The sequence below is a fragment of the Triturus cristatus genome, chromosome 6 (assembly GCF_964204655.1).
Source record: "Triturus cristatus chromosome 6, aTriCri1.1, whole genome shotgun sequence".
In the NCBI taxonomy this organism is placed as follows: domain Eukaryota; kingdom Metazoa; phylum Chordata; class Amphibia; order Caudata; family Salamandridae; genus Triturus; species Triturus cristatus.
The window spans coordinates 340,625,726-340,645,130 of NC_140589.1; the positions used below are offsets into that span (position 1 = coordinate 340,625,726).

At 46.0% G+C, this 19,405-nt stretch overlaps 1 protein-coding gene across 1 annotated transcript in view; it reads right to left on the reverse strand.

Annotated features, from left to right (window-relative positions):
• The window catches only part of TAF1B (TATA-box binding protein associated factor, RNA polymerase I subunit B), a 1,023,302-nt gene that overhangs the window by 870,185 nt on the left and 133,712 nt on the right, over nt 1-19,405 (reverse strand). The window contains exon 3 of the mRNA XM_085610722.1: nt 9,692-9,782. Within this exon, the coding sequence (XP_085466848.1) occupies nt 9,692-9,782 (91 nt within the window). The remainder of the gene's footprint in view (nt 1-9,691; nt 9,783-19,405) is intronic.

The window sequence follows — 19,405 nt, forward strand, 5'->3', positions numbered from 1 at the left end:
CCGAGAAACCCTGATTGCGGGGGCACGTGACGGTGACACGCTGCTCTGGTGGGCGAGAATGAAGTTCAAACGCCGTGCTCGTCAGCTTCTTGGCGCTGTGCACAAGTTACAGAAAGTGCGGCGACTGTGCTGATGTCTTCTGAAGTGTGCCCCACCCACTTAAACCCCCTCACTTCACATGCTCTTCAGACAGCATTGACTTTGACCATCGGCAGCCTGGTGAATATGAATCAGAGATGTGTGTGAAAAGCTCTCTGCCCTCGTGCCAAATCTTGAAACTGATCACTCCTGCGCTAGCGCTCCAGGTGACAGCACCGTTTGTGTATTGCTGCATGCGTTTTTAAAAATCGTTCTTGTGCTTTTAAAATACTGCTGTTGCTGATAATAATTGAACTGTGCACTGACTCCCCGGTCCACCGCAGCGATTTAGGCTGTTTGTTGTGGAGGGAGAACAGAGCGCTCATACTTCCTGATGGTGCCAATACTCGGCGGCCATCTTACTGGGTTGACGCTCCAGTCTTACTTGAGCCCAATCTATACAAAACACTTATTTCACCGTGCAGCGGCACGTGCAGCGGTAGCGCCGTAGACGCGCCGAAGAGGCGCCAAAGAGAAGCCAGTCTGCGCCAGTCTCTTCCAGCTCCAGGTCCCAGCCGGCACTATGGTAGGAAACCTCCTCTCATACAGCGCTTTCTCCCTGCACGCACTACGACCTACCACCAACCCACTATGCTTACATTCGGCCCTCTCTATAAATACGAAGGCCCGTTGTAAAACATGTGATTGGGGTATGTCCACCCCAAAGACAGGGAAACATCCCTCCATGCACAAGATGCACAAGTGGAGGATGTTCCTCCTCAATTGCCGATCTTTGCCGAAGCACTACACTGAACTGGCCATGCTGATAGAGGAGCTCAATCCTGAAGCCCTCTTTCTAACAGAGACATGGCTGCAGCTAGAAACCGATCCTGCAACAGTATGGGCCACCCCCAAGGCTACACTCTTAAGCGACTGGACCGCAAGACAGGCAGAGGCGGAGGGTTGGCCATCATTTATAGAGACAACTATAGATGCCGCGTCACTCCCTCCACTACGCCAGCCTGTGAGAACCTACACTTTACTGTCGAATTTTCCCCCACCACCACCTTCTCTGGTATTTTAGTTTATCGACCACCTGGTACCCTTAGCGACTTCGTCACTAATATGACGGACATAGTTGCCAACCTAGTGCTCACCTCGGCAAATTTCACCCCGCTGGGCGACCTGAATCTGCATCTAGATGATCCGCTTGATTCAGCAGCCAACAGTTTTCGATCGAACCTCCAGGCCATCGACCTGCTCCAGAAAGGTTTTCAATCGACGCACACCAAGGGGCATCTCCTAGATCACATCTATAGTAATCTAGATAGCCTAACTGTCGAGGTACCCATACCACTGGCCTGGACCGATCACTTCTTAGTACCCTTTACATGGTCCACATGCACCCCCCCCCCACTCTACAAAATCACAATAAACACTGGGGAAGAAAATGGGTCTCGCTCCCGCTCCCCAAGTGGAAACTGGCTCTCACCGAACACCCACCCCGAAGGTGACTAACCCCAACACAGCCACTGTCAATTTTGACAACTGGATTTCTAGTACCCTTGACCAAGTCCTCCCAAAGGAATCGCTGCACTCGATAAAGAGATGCAAAGTCGCCCCCTGGTACTCCCCCGCCCTTAGAACTATGAAACAATCCTGCCGCAAACTAGAGAGAGCCTGGAGACAAGAACACTCACAACCGAAGAAAGCTGAGTACAGAGCCGCAATAAAGCTCTACAAAAATGAAATAAAATCTGTACAAGCCCAATTCTATGAATCCAAAATTAACCTAGCTGTAAATTCCCCTAAAGAAAATTTTAAAATAGCCAAATCTCGAATTCCCCCCCCCCCCCCCCACCCCCCGAGCGTCAGTCATCTGACGGCGCGCAAACCCGTTGTAACAACCTAGCCACTTTCTTCTCCCAGAAGTTCCAGGCCATTTATTCCTCATTCACCACGTAGTGGTGACACGGAGTCTACCACCACAACAGATTCTGACCTCCCTGTCCCCTGCTCGCTGGACAAATTCCCTCTCCTAGATTCCATCACATTAGACAGAATGATCCCTAATCTGCTATGTGCCTCCCAGACGGGGTTTGGCCCTCAGCACGGAACCGAAACTGCCCTCTTAGCAGTGACGGAAGAAACTAAAGCTGTGCTGGACCGGGGAGGAAAAGCAGCCATCATACTACTCGACCTCAGTGCCGCGTTCGACACGGTTAACCATGCCACACTATTACATCGTCTGAAAGGCATGGGCGTGTCGGGCGCGGCCCTGGAATGGCTGACCTCCTTCCTGGATGAGCGATTCTTCCAGGTGTTCGAGGGCGAGGTAGTCTCCCCCAAGCAACCACTTAGCTGTGGGGTCCCCAGGGCTCCTCCCTAAGCCCCACACTTTTTAGTGCCTACATGCGACCTCTAGCAGAGATAGTCCAGCCCTTCGGTGTGCGTATTGTCACCTACGCGGACGACACCCAACTGGTGGTCTCCCTGGACCACACTGAGGGGTCGTCCAACACCTTGGGCCCCTGTCTAGAGGCTGTCGCTAAGTGGATGCAATCCTCCTGTCTCAAACTCAATGGGGAGAAGACGGAGATTATGCTACTGGGCAACTCTCCACCGACCACTCTGGCCTCCATCTGGCCCACATGTCTTGGCGCTCCTCCCCCCCCAAACCTCAGATAAAGAGCCTTGGAATTTGGCTCGATAAAGCGCTAGACTTTTCAGTCCAGGCCACCAAAACGGCCTCCACGTGTGTCGGGCTAATGAAAATGCACCGCAAAGTGCTCCCTCTGCTTCCTTTCCAGGCGAGGAGAATCAGGCCCTGATACTCTCCCGCCTGAACTATGGAAATGCTTTATACCTAGGAGCCCCGGCAGCAGTGACCAACAGGCTCCAAGTCACGCAAAACTGTGCCGCCCGATTACTGTTCAACATCCCCCGTTGACAGTCAGCCAAGAAAGCCCTAAAAGAACTACACTGTCTCCCAGTGGCTGAAGAGCACAGTTTAAGGCCATGTGCATTGTGCACAAATCCTTCCACCGAACAGGCCCTTCCATCCTGTTCCCCTTAGTCGTGCCCTACGCCCCGTCCAGAGTCCTCCGCTCCGGTTCACTGCATCTAGCAACCACAACTAAAATCAACAAAGCCCGATGGGGCGGCCGTTCTTTCTCCCACACCGCCGCGAGGCTTTGGAATTCCCTCCCCCTAGCTCTTAGAGAGAATAATAACCGGATGGCATTCAGAAAAGCTTTGAAAACTCATCTGTTCTCAAAAGCGTGTTAATCCACTCTATAGCCCGCCACAGTAATCAGTCAAAGCGCTGCGAGGCCTCCGGGTAGTTACGCGCTATACAAATATAATTTTTCATTTCATTTTCATTTCATTGTGAGCTTTCCGGTCCTGCCTTCTTACCATTTCTCCCTGAGCCCAGTCAGACCGCGAAAAAACGCCTGACACACGAGCGTGTGGTCAGCTTTCAAAACCCCAGACAAAAGGGCTCTCACTCTGCGCGAGCAGTGCTAGACACTGCAACGCAGGCGCAAGCCCTAAAGAGGAATGGGTTTATTCAAAGTTTTAATTAGATAGACGCAAAAAAGTGAAATTATGTGTTTACAAAACAGGAAACCAGTTTAGAAATAGACACATTGGGATTAGTAAGTAAAGTTTTGGGAGGACCTGTTCAAATGTTAACATGGGACGGCGCAGTTATTCCTGGATTTTATTTTGTGTGCAGACAGGATGCCTATTTTCAGTTGCCTACTGATAAGGAGGCTGCTTGCTATTTAGATCTATTGTTTCCTTAAATGCATCATGTAACTTGAACAATGACATCCCCTCATAGACACCCACAGGGCACTAATGAACGGGACACAAAATACATTTTTGGAGCAAAGACACCTCCTGTAGTAGCAGTCTTAAACATTGAGAATTAAAAAAGATACCAACAGCAATAGATAAACTGGCTACATCAGGTGCCTTACTGGCTATTAACACAGAATTAGTGGATATTAGATCATTGGTCTTGCAGGATAGAATTGCTTTAGATATATCAGCCGAGAAGGTAGGGTGGGGTGGGGAGGAGGGGGAGTATATATTGAAAGCTCAACGTTGCTGTTCATACATTCCTGACAAGAGTAGAAAGAAGTTTTTGGAAAGAACCTTTCAGACCTGAAACCTGAATTAGAACCTTTAGAACTCACTAGTGTATTAGGGAACTTAGGCAAAGGAGCTTCTGTCATTGGCAACTGGTTTGCAACAGTAGGTGGAGGACTTTTTAGGGTCATATTAACACCTATACTAATCATTGGGATTTGCTCGATATGCTTTATATAACGGATTTAGATGCTATTTAACATTGAAGAAAAAAGAAAGAGAAAGACAAATCAGAGGAGAATTAGAAATGAAAGAGAAATAATAGAGAATATAAAAGTTGAAGGAAATTGAAACTCTGAAAAATAAAAATAATGACAACAGAAAATGAGAGTGTACTCTCAAGAGTCATCTGTGAAGAAGAAATTGTGATGGTTTTAAACCATCGGGGTGGGCAAACTGCTGAAACGAATTTTATTCGCTTACAATAACTTTTTATTATTAATGTGCAAAGTATATGTTAAAGTAAAACATATGCTAAATGCAACATTTGTAGTAAGTAATTATACTTAAATGTTATAGGCCTGAAAAATAAATACAAGTGCCAATTTAAATCAGCCTAACTGTCGATGTTATGTTAACTAAAAACTAATGCATTAAAACTGAAAGGCTTGTTTTTCATATCATATAGTTGTTTGCGCACAATGGTTTACTCTCTGTTTACGGATGTTGTATATTTCCAGAAGCCTTTTGTTAGTTAGTGAATAGGCGTTTTTTGTATTAGACAACTGATAGTTAGTTCTCACAGAGAGGTGAAGAGACAACAGGAAGAATGAGCCAAGAGAAGAACAACCTGGACCACAAAATACGAACTATGTAACTTTTCAAGTCTACTGTACCAGCATGTAAAAATGGAGAGTTTGCCTATTCCCAGTAGTTTGCTAATATTCTATTGGAGGACTCAGAAGAAGAAAGAAAATAATGTTGCAACATAGAATGTTGTGTGATTATATTCGTGCATGTTCTTAGAGTGGCAGCAAGATTCCACTAATGTAAGTGGGCACTTTGCACCAGTCCAGACAACCCTTATGGGGATTTAAGAGGTCTTAGACAACCTTAGAAAGCTCTCTAAGTGGTAGCTGTGGAGAGCAGCCTTCAGGCTTAGTCCAGAAGGAGTGTAAAACAGCTTGTTTTACCAGAATGCAATCTTATAGTAAAGATTAAGTGAAAAAGAGCCACACAAGGTATTTTTAAAAATATGTATTTATTAAATAACACGTTTAAATATCTCCTAGCCAGAGATAAACACAATGCACACAATACTTAGCAAAGAAACACAGTAAATAGCACAGAATACACAATGGGCACCGGGGGGGGGGACCAAACCATATATTAAGAAAGTGGTATAAGAACCACGACTCGGGTCAAGACAGTGTCGAGAGGACGTAGAAGTGCTGGGGACCCAAGGAACCACCCAAGGTGAGTAGATAGGGATCCCATGGAGAGCGTGTGCAGTGTGGGAACATGACTGTGTGCTCCGTACAATTCTATGTGAAAGTCGCGGTTGGATTTTTAAAGATGGACACTTCCAAGTGGACCCTGAAGAAACCCAGTGGAAGACAGAAGGCGGGAGAGCCACCCCACGCGTGGATACCCTACTACCCATGTTTCCTACACCAGGGAAGCCGGGTGCATAGGTGTGAAGTGGTATTGGAAAACGCAGTCAAACTCAATGGAGGACTTCAGGAAAGTGCCGCTGCTGGAAGAGCAGAAAGTGTCCGGTAGAATCCGAAAGTGGATTCGAGATAAGAAGTACCTGCAAGCAGAGGGTACAGAGTCTATGACATTCAGGAGTGACCAGGAGACTTGGAAGACGAATGTCCTCTGATGTCGGGTGTTGCAGGATGGATGACGATGACCTTGACTCTGCAGCTGTGAGGACCAGGAGATGTCGAGGAAGACCAGGAGCCGTGCACGAGCTGTCCCACGTCGGATGTCGATTGCTGAGGGTGTATGTCCAGCGGGCGAACCAACAAGCCTTGGCAAATGCAACCCACACAGAAGTCAAAGAAGGTGCAAGGTCCAGGGGACTCACCAAAAGCAGGAGAGTCAGGGAAGGCCCGAGCAATCAGGGGAGCCTGAAATGGACCCACAGGCCGAAGGCACTGGATTCGCAAAAGGACCTCAAGCAGCTCACGTTTTTGGTCACTGGAGGCGCTCGAGGTTGGGGGTACTTGAAGCCCGAAGATCTCCTTGGAAGGAAGTCAACAAACCCTTGCAACTGCAAGTTGACGCGGTGCACAGTGGTTCGGTTATTTCAACCCCCACGAGAGATGCTGGCCTCAAACTTGGTGAGAGGGCAGGGCAGGCCTCGGGAGCTGTGGAAAACCACCACCTGTGTTGCAGAACTTTATGGAGTTATGAGGAGCTCAGGATCAGCAGACCAGTCAACTTAGTTGCAGTGCCTGCGAGTGTAGGGGAGTGACTCCTTCACTCCAAGGGAAATTCCTTCAGGGGTCTTTGATGCTCACAGGCCTTGGAAGGTTCCTGTATGATGCACAGGCACAGACGATGCAGCAGACTGTAAGGGAGACGAAGTCGAGCCCAAACGAAGTCCAGAGTGTACTGATGGTAGAAGAAGAAGTGGTGTCTGATCTGAATCTTGTCCTACGACGAAACTAGAGACACACCCACAGGTAAGCCCTTAAGTACCCTGAGGAAAGGGTTGGTACGATTCAGGGGACCCTCCCAGGTGAGGGGCTGGACAGCAGGGAGGTTACTCCCATGTCCTTTGTCCAGTTTCACGCCAAAGCATGAGTCAATGGCTCCCAGAACTGGTTTGAGCTGGACTAAGCATGGGGACACCAAATGTGCCCCTCATGCATGCTGAGTGGCACTGGTAAGAGCACCCACCCTACCCCAATACACTAAATCCTGTCTGGGAGGTGGTCACACCTTCCTGTGACAGGATGCCTATTGTTCTGCCTTCCCCTGTTCGAGCTTGGCTCAGCAGCAGGAGGGCAGAATTGTGTCTCTGGTCAGCAGCAACCATTTTGTGCTGTCCGGGTCAAGAAGGCAGGTACTGGGAGCACTGAGAGAATAACGGAGGGCTCTTCCAGTGCGTAAACGGTGTGGGAGGCATGATTCCAACATGTTTGATACCAAACATGATAGGATTTGTTGCAGTCGTTTTAGAGATGGTCATCGCATATTTACGCTGTGCCCCTCTATATGGTATATGGCTCCTTCACTGACAACCCAGGAGAATGGACGCTGTAGGGGTGTCCTGCTCATGCAGGGGCACCATCTCACTTAGAAATAAGCACCCTGCCTTCAGGATTGCAAAGGCCTTCTATAGGGGTGACTTATAGGTTTTAAGTGAAGTGACCCTAGATATAGGAAATCTATATATCTTTAGTAAGTGGTGCTAGCACCAACTTACACAAGCTGCAATGGCAGGCCTGTAGTTCCATTCTGAATGGTCTCCCATGGGTGGCATAATGCAGCCGATATGCCCTGGGTACCTTAGTACCATATACTATGGACTTAGAAGGGTTCCCCACTATTCAATCTGGGATGTACCCAAGTACTTGTCATACCAATTTAAGGGGGAAAGCAGATAGACTGGTGTCCCGATTAGCAGGATCCCAGTCAGACTAGTCAGTAACAGCTTAGCACCAGGAAAAAAGTGGGGGTAACCATAAAAGCAGATCCTACTTTCCTACAGTTCTGAAGAGAGTGCTTGCCTCTGATCTTGCTATGTCCACTAAATGCTTCAGGAGAAAAATGTGGGAACCCTGCAGAGAAGACCAGGGCAAACACAATATGTTCACCCAGAACATAAATGTCAGAGGATCTGAACTATGTAGAACTTGGGTCTCAGTTCTCAAGTACAAGTACAGAAATCTAAAGGCACTTCATGACATCACTTGGAAGCTCCTTATTCTGGATGGTGAGCCATCAAATTGCAATATATTTTTAACAAAGCTGTGCTAGATATGGAATAGAAATTCACAAGATACCACTCCATCATCCACCTAATGGTAACTCCACTGTTTGAGGGATAGCCTACCTGAGTTGAGGAAATGTGCTTCAGGGCAGTAAGTTCAAGCTCCTGTGCTGGCTGGTACAGGAAGCACATACATGGTCGCACTACTATGCAGGTTTACTTTTAGATGAAAACAGTAATCAGCTGTAGGGTAAAGCAGTAACTAGAAACTCCCCCGAGAAAGTATCACTTCCCAGCAGTGCACTTCCTATGACACCTTCTTAGCATGTTGTCGATCACATAAGTTGGGACTTTAACAAAGAATATATATTGGCTAACATAATTGTTTGTAACCATCCTTGTCGACAAGTGTAAGGAAATAATATCCTTCTTGCTAGGCCCTCTCTGACACCCATGGGATGCTTAATGTTACGGTTATATTGATTCGCTAGCAGTTACGAGCCACCACTGTTCCAGTTTTAGGACTACAGGGAGCCGGGGCAAGGTTGGACTCTGAAAACAAGAGGCCAAAAGCCGAGGAAGATGCAACTCCCCTAACAGTGGTCCAAATAGGCTCTGAAATGCTGGCGCACTTCTCAGATAAATATTGTGCACATGGGGGAGAGCAAGTATCAAGGATACAGGCTGGGTCTGCTGTACTGTAGCCTACAATTGCCTGATTTTCCCTTCTCAAGTTGTCAATTTCTGCTTGCTTGTTGCATCAAGAAAAACAAAAGATTTTTGTGTCACGATTTTCTTATGTCACCTTGCCCCAATCACTAACTGCCAGCCTGGCAAATCAAATGGCATTCAAATGCCTTTGCTTAGCTACCACCTAATGACAGAGGTCACAAAGTTGCTTTGGGGACCAACAGGGTGATAACAAGCATGTCCTTCGTAGCTTTTCTTGCTTTAACACGGAATAAAGCCTGGGATCTTTTGGGCACACAAGGAGGCTGCTTAAGTTATACCAAGTAATTTCATACTGAGTGCTCATACCTCGTGGTTACTTGCTATGTTATTATTAGCGCGCTACATTGCTTGATCCTGGGAGTCAGTTGTACTCCGTTGCAGCTGGTGTTGGCATACTTGGGTGGATCTTTCAGTAAGACTCAAGCTGGGTTATTTCAATATCCTACCCAGTAAGTAATCTTAACAAAGACCCATTTCTTATGCTGAATCATTGGGGGCTCATCGAAGAATGACCATACATTTGACATGCCACTGCCTAATGCAGGCCAATAGCCACTAGAACACACAGAACCTGTTAAGACAACCAAGAGGACACTCTTTTCTGAGGGGGGCATCCTCCACTACTGAGAGAAAACACTACTATTAAGCCAGAGAGGCAATGCAGCCTTATAAAATCTCGGGTAACAGCCCTTCCTATTGACCTTTGCCTTGTAAACAGGAGCCTTACAGTTTTAAATGCCTAACATCAATATTCATATTCGTTTTTAAGTCTATTATACTCACGCCAGCAGATGCAATTTTGCAAAATGAAAAAGTACAGACACATATTGCCCATACCTAGGGTTTTCCTCGTTTTCAGTCCTCTGGAAATGGACTGGCTTTTTGAGTTGGCAGTAAACACGGACGCATCATCAACTTCTTTAATTCTCTGTAGAATAGAACGATTAGAAGATTGGTTAGTTTATAATACATCCAGGACTGGCTGTTTTGTATTACACACTTTGACATTTGCTTGTGTGCATCAAATGTCTACTTTCACTCTATCTACAGAAAATCATTTCTGGGATTACTTTGAGGAAAGAAGGTTTAAATACAATAATTTTAGCTATAACTCAGTCCACGTGTATCCAGCCTATGCCTTGGATAAACAACAGATTGCTATCGCATTTATCAGATATTTACTTTTGATTACATTTGTATTTAAACTACTAAACTTTACTAGTTTGTGTACACATTTTCTATAGGTGAAGTTCATAATAGCAGTAGAGGGGAGTAGATTTTTTTAAATACCTAAAAGCATTCCTAAAAGTCAGAGTGGTTAGTGTGCCGAGATAGGTCTGAACCAATACTCCTAAGAGAGTATCTATATGGACAACTGTTTTACTGTTGTTTTTTTAATTTAAAAAAATGATGAGATTTGGATATGGTGATCTGTGAGTTCCACAAAATACATTTCTGGATGTAAATAATTGATGCTATTTCTTCAGAGCCAACTATTTACCAATGTGTATGTAATTCTCAATGGTGACTCTTATTAAGAATGCTCGAAATAAATTTTAGGTCTCGCCTACCAGACAACGCAAACTGTCTGGTGGTGAAAGACCTACTGTGAACTTACAGAGGGCTTAGAGCCAGTCCACTGATAACAAATGGTTTGCTTTATTGTCATCCTTATTTGCTTGCTTCTTATTCAATGTCTGGCCTTGGGTTTGTTCCTTTTCTTAAGCATAGCATCTATACCAGTGGTTCAATTCTTTTTATAACAATTGTCCACTTTTTAGAATAACACATTTTTGCTACCCACCTACCTTTAACCCCTTCCCTGCGGGGGTTATTCCCCCGCGGTGCGGGGAGGGGGACACAGCGCTGCTGTGCTCATGACGAGCTCAGCTCGTCATGACTCACAGTGAAGCTGTGCTCATGGCGAGCTGAGCTCGTCACGACCCCGCCCACTGATTAATTCTCCTGCACAGGTGGGAAATTAATCGCGCGTGGGCGGGCATCGGCCGTTATGACGAGCTCAGCTCGTCATGAGCACGCAACGGGTTAATGGACATGAGGATGTGGGATTTTTTAATGTAACTAAAGCACCATGTGGTAGCGCATAGTCATTTACTGACAGTATATTTTCCTTTGAAATGACCACTACATTTTCACAGGCATACAGTTTTACCGCTACAACTATGTAGCACACAAATGATAATGTGGGGAAATCGAGTTTCTGTGAATATGAATCATTTGTCCATTACCAAGTAAGTGTCTTGCTATACTTTCATCCTATTAAAATCGGTGTCCAGCACACTTCAGAATTACAAGAAACAGTGCTTAATGTATGCTTTCCTACCTGCTCGATGCATACAGTTAATTTAAAGGTATTTAAATTGGGTGATGCAAAAAGCAACGTTCTAAATTGTCACATAATTCACTTTAAAAAGTCACTATAAAGTAGCCCTTCACTTTTTTTGCAGTCAGAGAAAGAAAAGTAAACACCAATCCTCGTCTTAAAAGAATAAAGCAGCCCGACATTCGACCTCGGTCTTTAAATTAAATGTGACAAGTTAAACACAGAATTTAAAGTCATCTTTATTTATTCCTACGACTTTTGCGACCCACCAAAAATCTGAATGCTACCCACCAGCAGGTCTCGAAAATATTTTGGGAAACACTCCTTCATACGATGCTTTTGATTGGGTGATTGTAGGAAGCTGGCTTTTTACTTAGTGTACCAAAAGGAGGTACACTATGTAGAAAGTTCAGACGGCCCTTATTGGTTTACACGGCTTAAAATAATAATTCCAAATGCTTTCTATGTGGTAGTGTGGGCAAGTAGTTAAGGCTCATCACAGAGTAGTGTTAAACATTTGTTGAACACACAGTCAATAAATGAGACACACACTCAAGAAGAAACTCAAGACCAATTCAGAAAAAAATATATTTTTATATAATTTTAGACACCAAGATTATCGAAATCAGGTAGAGGTTATAAACTTTTACAGTAAAAACAGTAGAAAATGACATGTGTCAGATTTAAGGGATGAGCCTCGAACCTATGTAGTGTTATCCTATGGGACACTACATAGGTATGCTTACTGACGACTTACAGGACTGCTCTTCTGGACTTAAGTTATGTAGGGGCCAAGGTCCAAGAAAGCACCAAGATTTCAAGTTTACCTGCCCAGGGGTGACCACGTGCAGTGGTAGCCTTCAATGGGGAACAATATCTGTAAGAAAATCTGCAAGGGGAACTGGGAACCAGCCCGGCAGAACCCAAGTGGGGGGCTTGGCTCTTGAGAGTCTGAGGACCACAGAGACACTGTTGGTTAATATAGGCCCAGGCTGGGGAGCTCGGCTACAGAGGTGTTTTGTCCGGCGGGGCGTTGAATTAGAGGCGCTCACGGTTCTTGGTGTTCCTGCAGGAGAGGGAAGAGAAAGATGGCAGGGCCACTCTCAGTTTGGAATTGGTCTCTCTCAGAGTCCCTTGATGTGCAGATAAGTTTTGGCAGTGGTGGTGTTCTGACACAAACAAGCCTTGGTGCTTGCAACTGCCTCCGTTACCTCAGGTATTGGTGCAGGCCGGCTCCTGGGGGTCCTGGCATCTCCAAACTCGGCATGGGTAGGGATCTGACCTCCTGGAGCACAAAGACCTCCTGCTGAGGTGTTGCTCCTTCAGTGGGTATACCGGGAAGCTGCAGTTGGTGTCTGCTGGTGCAAGGAGTGGCTCCTTCACTCCAAGGGCGATGTTGCTGGGTCGCGGAAGTGCTGGGCAGAGGGTTTGGGGAGACTGTTCGCTTCTGGACGAGTTGGTGATTGTCGGGAGAGCAGCATTAAGGCAGGGTTTTGGACCAAAGTTGATGCTGATCCACAGTTCTCACATCTTCGGCTCTTCTTTGTCCTTCTTCTTTCAGACAGACAAATCTGAGTTCCTGGTGTCAGGGGGTCACCGAAATACTTAATTTAGTTACATTAAGGGGAGTGAAGGGTAATAGACAATGGGCTACTTACCCCAGGACTCACTACACCCCTTATACAACCACTTCCAACAGGAAGTGGGCATAAGCCTGTCCCAGAGTTCCTAATTCCACCAAATACAAGATGGTAGAACCCTTCTTTTGTGAAACACATCAGGCATCCCACCTTAGGGGTGTGACTAGCCTGGAGGAGCAACATTCCTACTTGCATAGCTAATTTCCCGCCTATTCTGGTGCAAAATGTATTAATTATTTATTTATTAAGGAATTTGTAGAGCGCACAGCTACCCCAAAGGGGGAGTCCCGGCGCTGAGGCAGACTCAAGCAGACAAGAGAGAAGAGAAAACTCGGTGTTGGTGAAAAAACATGTTTTCAGGGCACGCCGAAAAAGTGAGTTCTGACTCCGATAAGCGGATGGAGAGTAGCAAGGCATTCCATAGTTTAGAGGTTCTGACCGCAAAGGCTCTGCCACCCATCCTGGCCTTGCGAAAACGGGGGATGGCAAGGAGACACTGGTGGTTCGAATACAGGGTCCGGGTGTGATGGTAGTGTTCGAGTCTAGCTCTCAGATACGTTGGGCGTAGTCCCCGGAACGCTCTAAACGCCAGGGTAAGGGCCTTGAATTCAAGGCGCTTGACAACGGTAACCAGTGCAGGATCTGCAGGTGGGGGGTGATGGAGCGGCAGAAAGGTATTTTACAGATCAATCTGGCAGCAGCGTTTTGAATTATCTGCAGATGCCGAGTCAGATAGACTGGACCACCCAGATAGAGACTGTTAGCGTAGTCCAGGTGGGATGTGATTAGAGTGAGGACAACTATGTGTCTACATTCCAGGGAAAGGAAGTGTAGAAGTTTCCGCAACGTGCGAAGCTTCCCAAAGCATGAGGAGGAGACTTGCCTAATTTGGGTTTTGCAGGAGAGTTCGTTGTCGAATCTAAAACCGAAATTTCTCGCAAAGTTAAGAGGCTTGGCAGGAGGTTTCATCTCCCGAGGCCAACAGAGCACGGGGGGGGGGGGATCAGAGATTCTTGGTTAAAATAAAATACCTTGGTTTTGTCCAAGTTAAGCTTGAGACATTTCAAAGACATCCATGCTGAGATGTTACTCGGGCAATTCCTACAGTTGGAAAAGGCAGCTTCCGAGTGCACCTCAAAGGAGAACACCAGTTGGGTGTTATCAGGGTAGGAGACTACCCTCACCCCGCACGATTCCACCAATGCAGCGAGAGGTGAAAGGTAGGCGTTGAAGAGGAGAGGGCTCAAGGTTGAGCCCGGAGGAACCACGCAGAGAAAGGGCTTCTCGTCCGAGATGAAAGAACTGAGGAAGACTTGTTGAGACCAGGCCTCAGGGTAAGGGGTGGCATCTTCCAGGTACCGGTAAAGTCGGGGTTACATATCAAAGGCAGCAGGGGCTTTGAAGCCCCTGGCCTCGATATGCTAAATCACTAGCCATGCTGCTGCTGGAGGTGTAAACACCTTCCTCCGGAGCAGGCAATGTTTCTGGCCTTAGAGAGCATGGGCTTTCACCTGCAGGACGTCAGAACTCGTAATGACCAGTGCACAGTACATATACTTAAGATGGCTTCCCTGTTCACTTGTACCATCTGGAAATTGAACTAGACAGCACAGGGGCATAGCTACAAATTCAGATATGCCCTCACATGTAATATAATTCACCCTGCCTTAGGGCTATAAGGCCTGCTGTTGTTGCAGGGATTCTGCTCATGCACAGAACTATGTGCAGGAAACCCGGACCTCGGTGTATTGTTGTGTACCTAAAAAAGTCACCTCAGTGCCCAGAACCCCAATCCGACTAGCATTAGTGTCTCATTCGTTCTCCGTACTACAGCGAAGCTACCAATGATTAGACATCCTAGAACATGCGACTTAGTAAACTCTCAGGAATAGTGGGAAACAAGAATACTCTTTCGTTCACACTCATACTTGTCCACAACGTGAGTAATCAGAGACACTGTATAGTTTAAAATGTTTATTTTTAACTAATGTGCTCCAAGGTGCAGTACTCTAGCCAATACGAGCAGCATAATGACATAAAAACAATATAATTAGCATTGTTACAATTCCATAAAGCACATGTGTTATGTCTATGTGCGTGGGACTGACCAAAGTGAATCAACAGTATACATTGTTATTCGACCTTGAGCAGGCTGTACAGACAGAGCGTGTTGCCTCACTGAATATGTGAAAGGTAGACAGTTCTCATGTGAGGCAGTGCCAGCAAAGTATTTCACGAGAACAGAGCCATGTAGTGTTGTGTGAAAAAGCGGCAGAATGGCAGCAAAGCCTATACTACTTATGCTAACTTAGCAATGTCTGCAGTAAACTCCATTTCCTCACTACACCCTCCACTTGGTCAGGCCAACAGACAGTGGACTCAACAGAACACAGAGTTCAAGTCAGAGTGAGCAAGAATTAAGAGCAGCAGACATATCTGGACAAAGAGTCAAAAGGTGTGACAAATTGGTGTGTAAAAACTCGATTGGAGAGAAAAAAGTGAAAAAGAAAAACCATTACAAAAAATATCCGGCAGATGATGGAAGTCATCCCGGTTAATCCATTAAGGTGTATGAGCAGTAAGTCGCAACAGCCTCCAAGAGGAAGTCATTGATATCGTCAGAATAGAGAGTAGCCATCCATTCCAGCAAAGAGAATGAACATACATGTTCATCAACAATGGGAGCTTGTAGCACCATCAGTGGCCACTTGTGTGTTCCGTAAGAAAACTGCGTTGTAGGAAATCATGTGCAGCTGCATAGACATCCCATTCCGCTAACACTCCAAGCGCAGCTGCGCAGGCCATAATCCAAAGACAAGAACATTCCAGCTCATGCGCCACTAGAGGACTCATTAGCAGGTCATAATCCGGGGCAGGAGACACCATATTGGAGAGGCAAAGATCCAATGCCCATTCAAACTAACATTCCAGGCAGTGGAAGACTGGTTGCACGCAAGTGAAATAACCAAAACGAAAGGATAACCCATAAGCCACGCTCAGAGTAGCCAGTGGTAAAGTACAGTAGCATTCAAGCATACAACTACGAAGCAGCAGCAGCCGGTCCCGGCTGTTTGGTGCCACAGAAACCGCAGCCATTTCGGAGAAAACAAATTCACAGCAGAATTCCAGTGACTAGTGCAAGTAATAGTGGTAAGCCACGAAGACGTTGGAAAAAATAGAATGGATAAATGCTGGTATCACACCACAGTTAGTTTGAACAGAGGTCACAAGGCCAGAGCCCACAGCTTTAAAAAAATGGAAAATGGCTGTAATGTAGGAAGCATTGAAGATAGTGTGAATCAACGCACCAAAATGTAGTGGGAGATCGGTATTAAGAAGCGCATGTACCTCTGTACGGGTGTTAACCACGTGAAGGACGAAGGTCTCACTGGCAGATGTTAGAGCAACTTATTTTTGGGACAATAATGCTTTTATTCTGCCCAATTTGTTGAACTCTGCCTTGTGCTGGGACAGGTGCACGATAAGAGGGGCCAAACTCTTTCTTGTTCTCCACCTTCTCACGGACCAGGTCTCCGATATTGGGTAGCTAGCCGACTACCGGAATCTGCAGCGCCCCTTCAGTGGCGGAGGGTAAATGTTCCTTTGCAAGACCGTCTGGGGTCTCTTGTAGTTTCTATAACACAGCAGAATGATTATCTACGTCAAAGGATGTGGCGGTCGCTGCCATGTCTAGACCATCAAGGTCCGGAACAAACAATTCCATGCCAAAGAGCATTTCGTATGGGGTCCGCCCACCCAGAGATCTTCTAGGGAGATTATTTAGTACAAGTTGTACGCTATACAAATGGGCGAACCAGTTCCTGCCAGTACGTATAACTCTAGCTGTCAAGGATTGCTTTAAGTCACAGTTCATTCGCTCCACAACTGAGTAGCCGTGAGGCCTGTATGGAGACAAACAATTTACTTGCACCCCCAAAGACCTCACGGCATCCTTGTACGCCTTGGAGGCGAATGCGGGACCCTAGTCAGAATGAAAGGTGCCACATGCAAAAATTCCCATAAAGACACGCAAATCCCTGATGACAGTTCGTGCGCCAGCACTGCGTTGTTGCCAAACCCAAAGAAAACGTGTGCACGAATCGACTTCAACCAAGATAATACTCAGTATCAGAAGAAAACGGACCGCAGTGATCTAAATAAACACAACTGAATGGTTCATTTGAAATGCACAGCTGTTTGTGGCAGACGTTCTGTAGTTGAAGGTTTAATCTGCTGACAAATGTCACAAGAAAGCACATAATTATGGGTTTGTTTATAGAACCTACGCCACCAGTAACGTTGCTGCAAGATAGAGACAGACGCCAAAACGCCTGCATGAGCCAAGGCCATTCCTTCGTGCACGGCTGTTATCAATGCAAGTCTGCGGTCTGCGGTCCTGGTTGGGAACCAACATAATTAATTCTCACATAGGGAACTTTATCGGGACTTAAATGATAAGAGTATTTCGAAGGGAAACCCTGTGGGTACTTACTTCCCTTCTCTGTAGCAGCTATAGCTGCCAATAGGTCATCATCAATCTTAGTCATGGATCTTGTAACTGCTGCAACAGAATATGTGGCTACTGCTGTTTTAGCTGCTTCATTAGCCAAACTGTTAGCGACCGCGTGTACTCCTACGCGCTGGTGGCCAAGAGTATGAATTACTTGTGTGAGAGGCAGACGTTCCTTAAGCTCTGCGACTCAAACCCAAAGCATTTTATGCTTAATTGCGCTGCCTTTAGAATCACAATAGTCATTTTGAGACCAAAAGTATAAATTGTCATTAAAAGACTGCACACAGTAGTAAGAGTCACTTACAATCAAGGTAGTCACATTAGGATCAGCAATCTCCAGTGCTAGCACCAGAGCACGCAGCTTCGCTAACTGGGCGGTACAGTCCCCTAGTGCCTGCGTGTGCACGACAATGGACTTGAACTCACCGTTCACTATGGTACCTGCCACTATAGCGCATGCTGCTGAGTAAGAATGTTTTGATCCGGTCGCGCAGAATCGTCGGTATAAATGATACAATGGTAGTCCTCAAGCAGGCGCATTGACAGAGGAGCAGGATGAACAAATTCATACTGTAAGAACTCCTGAGTTTGCAATGAGGAGTCAAACATATAGGTGACATCAGATGATGTCAATGAAGTAGCCCATTGTATCCAACGTGGATGTAAAGCTTTTGAGTTTGGTACACTGGCTATTGTCACAGCTTCAAGAGCCGGATATGGTGTTACAACCATCATGCGTCTTTCTTGCGCCAGTTTACATTCCTTCAGGATCGCCATCTGGACTGCGGTCAATAATTTTTCAACAGTTGAAAAACGCAGTTCAACCGAAGTGAACAAATGTGACTTCTAAGCAATAGGTACTGTGTCACCTTCATTAAATGTCAAGTAGGTGAAACCCACTGCCCCTGGTAAAATTCTTATAACCAGGTTTGTGTGGTTATCACGCGTTAACAAGTATTTAGATTCAAGAGGATCAGTGTCAGGAACGCCTTATTCTTCACGCTCAGGAGCAGAATGTCGAAAGTTCCTAATGCCACTCCCAGCCTTCCCAGTGCTCAACGCCCTTAGTATGCGATGACACCGAGGAACTCTGGAGGGGGAAAGGGGAATTGGACAGAGAAGAGACAGTCACTTTTCAACCTTCTCGGTTCTTCGGTTATTCGCCCATCTATTTTCTCGAGGGACAGGATAGGTGTTGTCTTCTCTAAAAAAAGAAAAGGATTGTTATACTTTTGGAACCTCTTTTCTCTTTTGCCTTTGTGTGTGTACTATGAATTCTCCCTCAGAGTACCTACCCTATCCTTTTGTGACCAATGCTCCTCTTCTTTCTTTTGGTTGCTATCTTGTAGTCTCTTAGTAGTCGCTGCAACTAAATATGGAACATTGTTACTGTTATTCTGACTTCCCCCACTACCTTTCTAGCTCTTGTATTCTTCTTCTAGGGGAGGTGGGGCTTCTTACCCTCTAGACCCTGGTTGCGCTCTTCAACTGGATTCTGTTTTGGTAAGATCATTCGTTGCTCAGTGTGTGTCTATCTTCATCAGTATCTATGGTGCTCCTCTCTCTCTTTTGTATTTCTGTGAGGTATCTACGGAAAGAGTATCGCCACTCTAGCTACTCAATGCTAAACTCTCTCTCAATCGGGAATACTCCTTGTCTACCCAGAACTCACTGCCCAAAATATGCTTCTTAAGTTTTAGTTTTTTAGCGCTATTATTTTCCTGAGCTGGAGCTGCGCTTCTCTAGGATGTCATATTCAGTAGCACGAGATGAAATACTGGAACCAAAAACTAAATAGTACTTCTTTTCTTCAACAGCAACTAACGTGCTAAATAAATGGAACAGTCTTACTTGGAAACTTCTATTGCTCGATAACTTCTTCTCTCAGGATTCAGCTTTGACTCTCGCATGTGCTTAGAACGCGACGAATAAATTCCCTGACTAACTTCGCGACGCGTCTCTGAAGCACGACCTAATCTCCTCAGGAACTTGGTGAAGTGCGCCGTTGTAACGGCTGCGCACCTGTAACATCGTGATTGTCAAGCGCTGCTAGA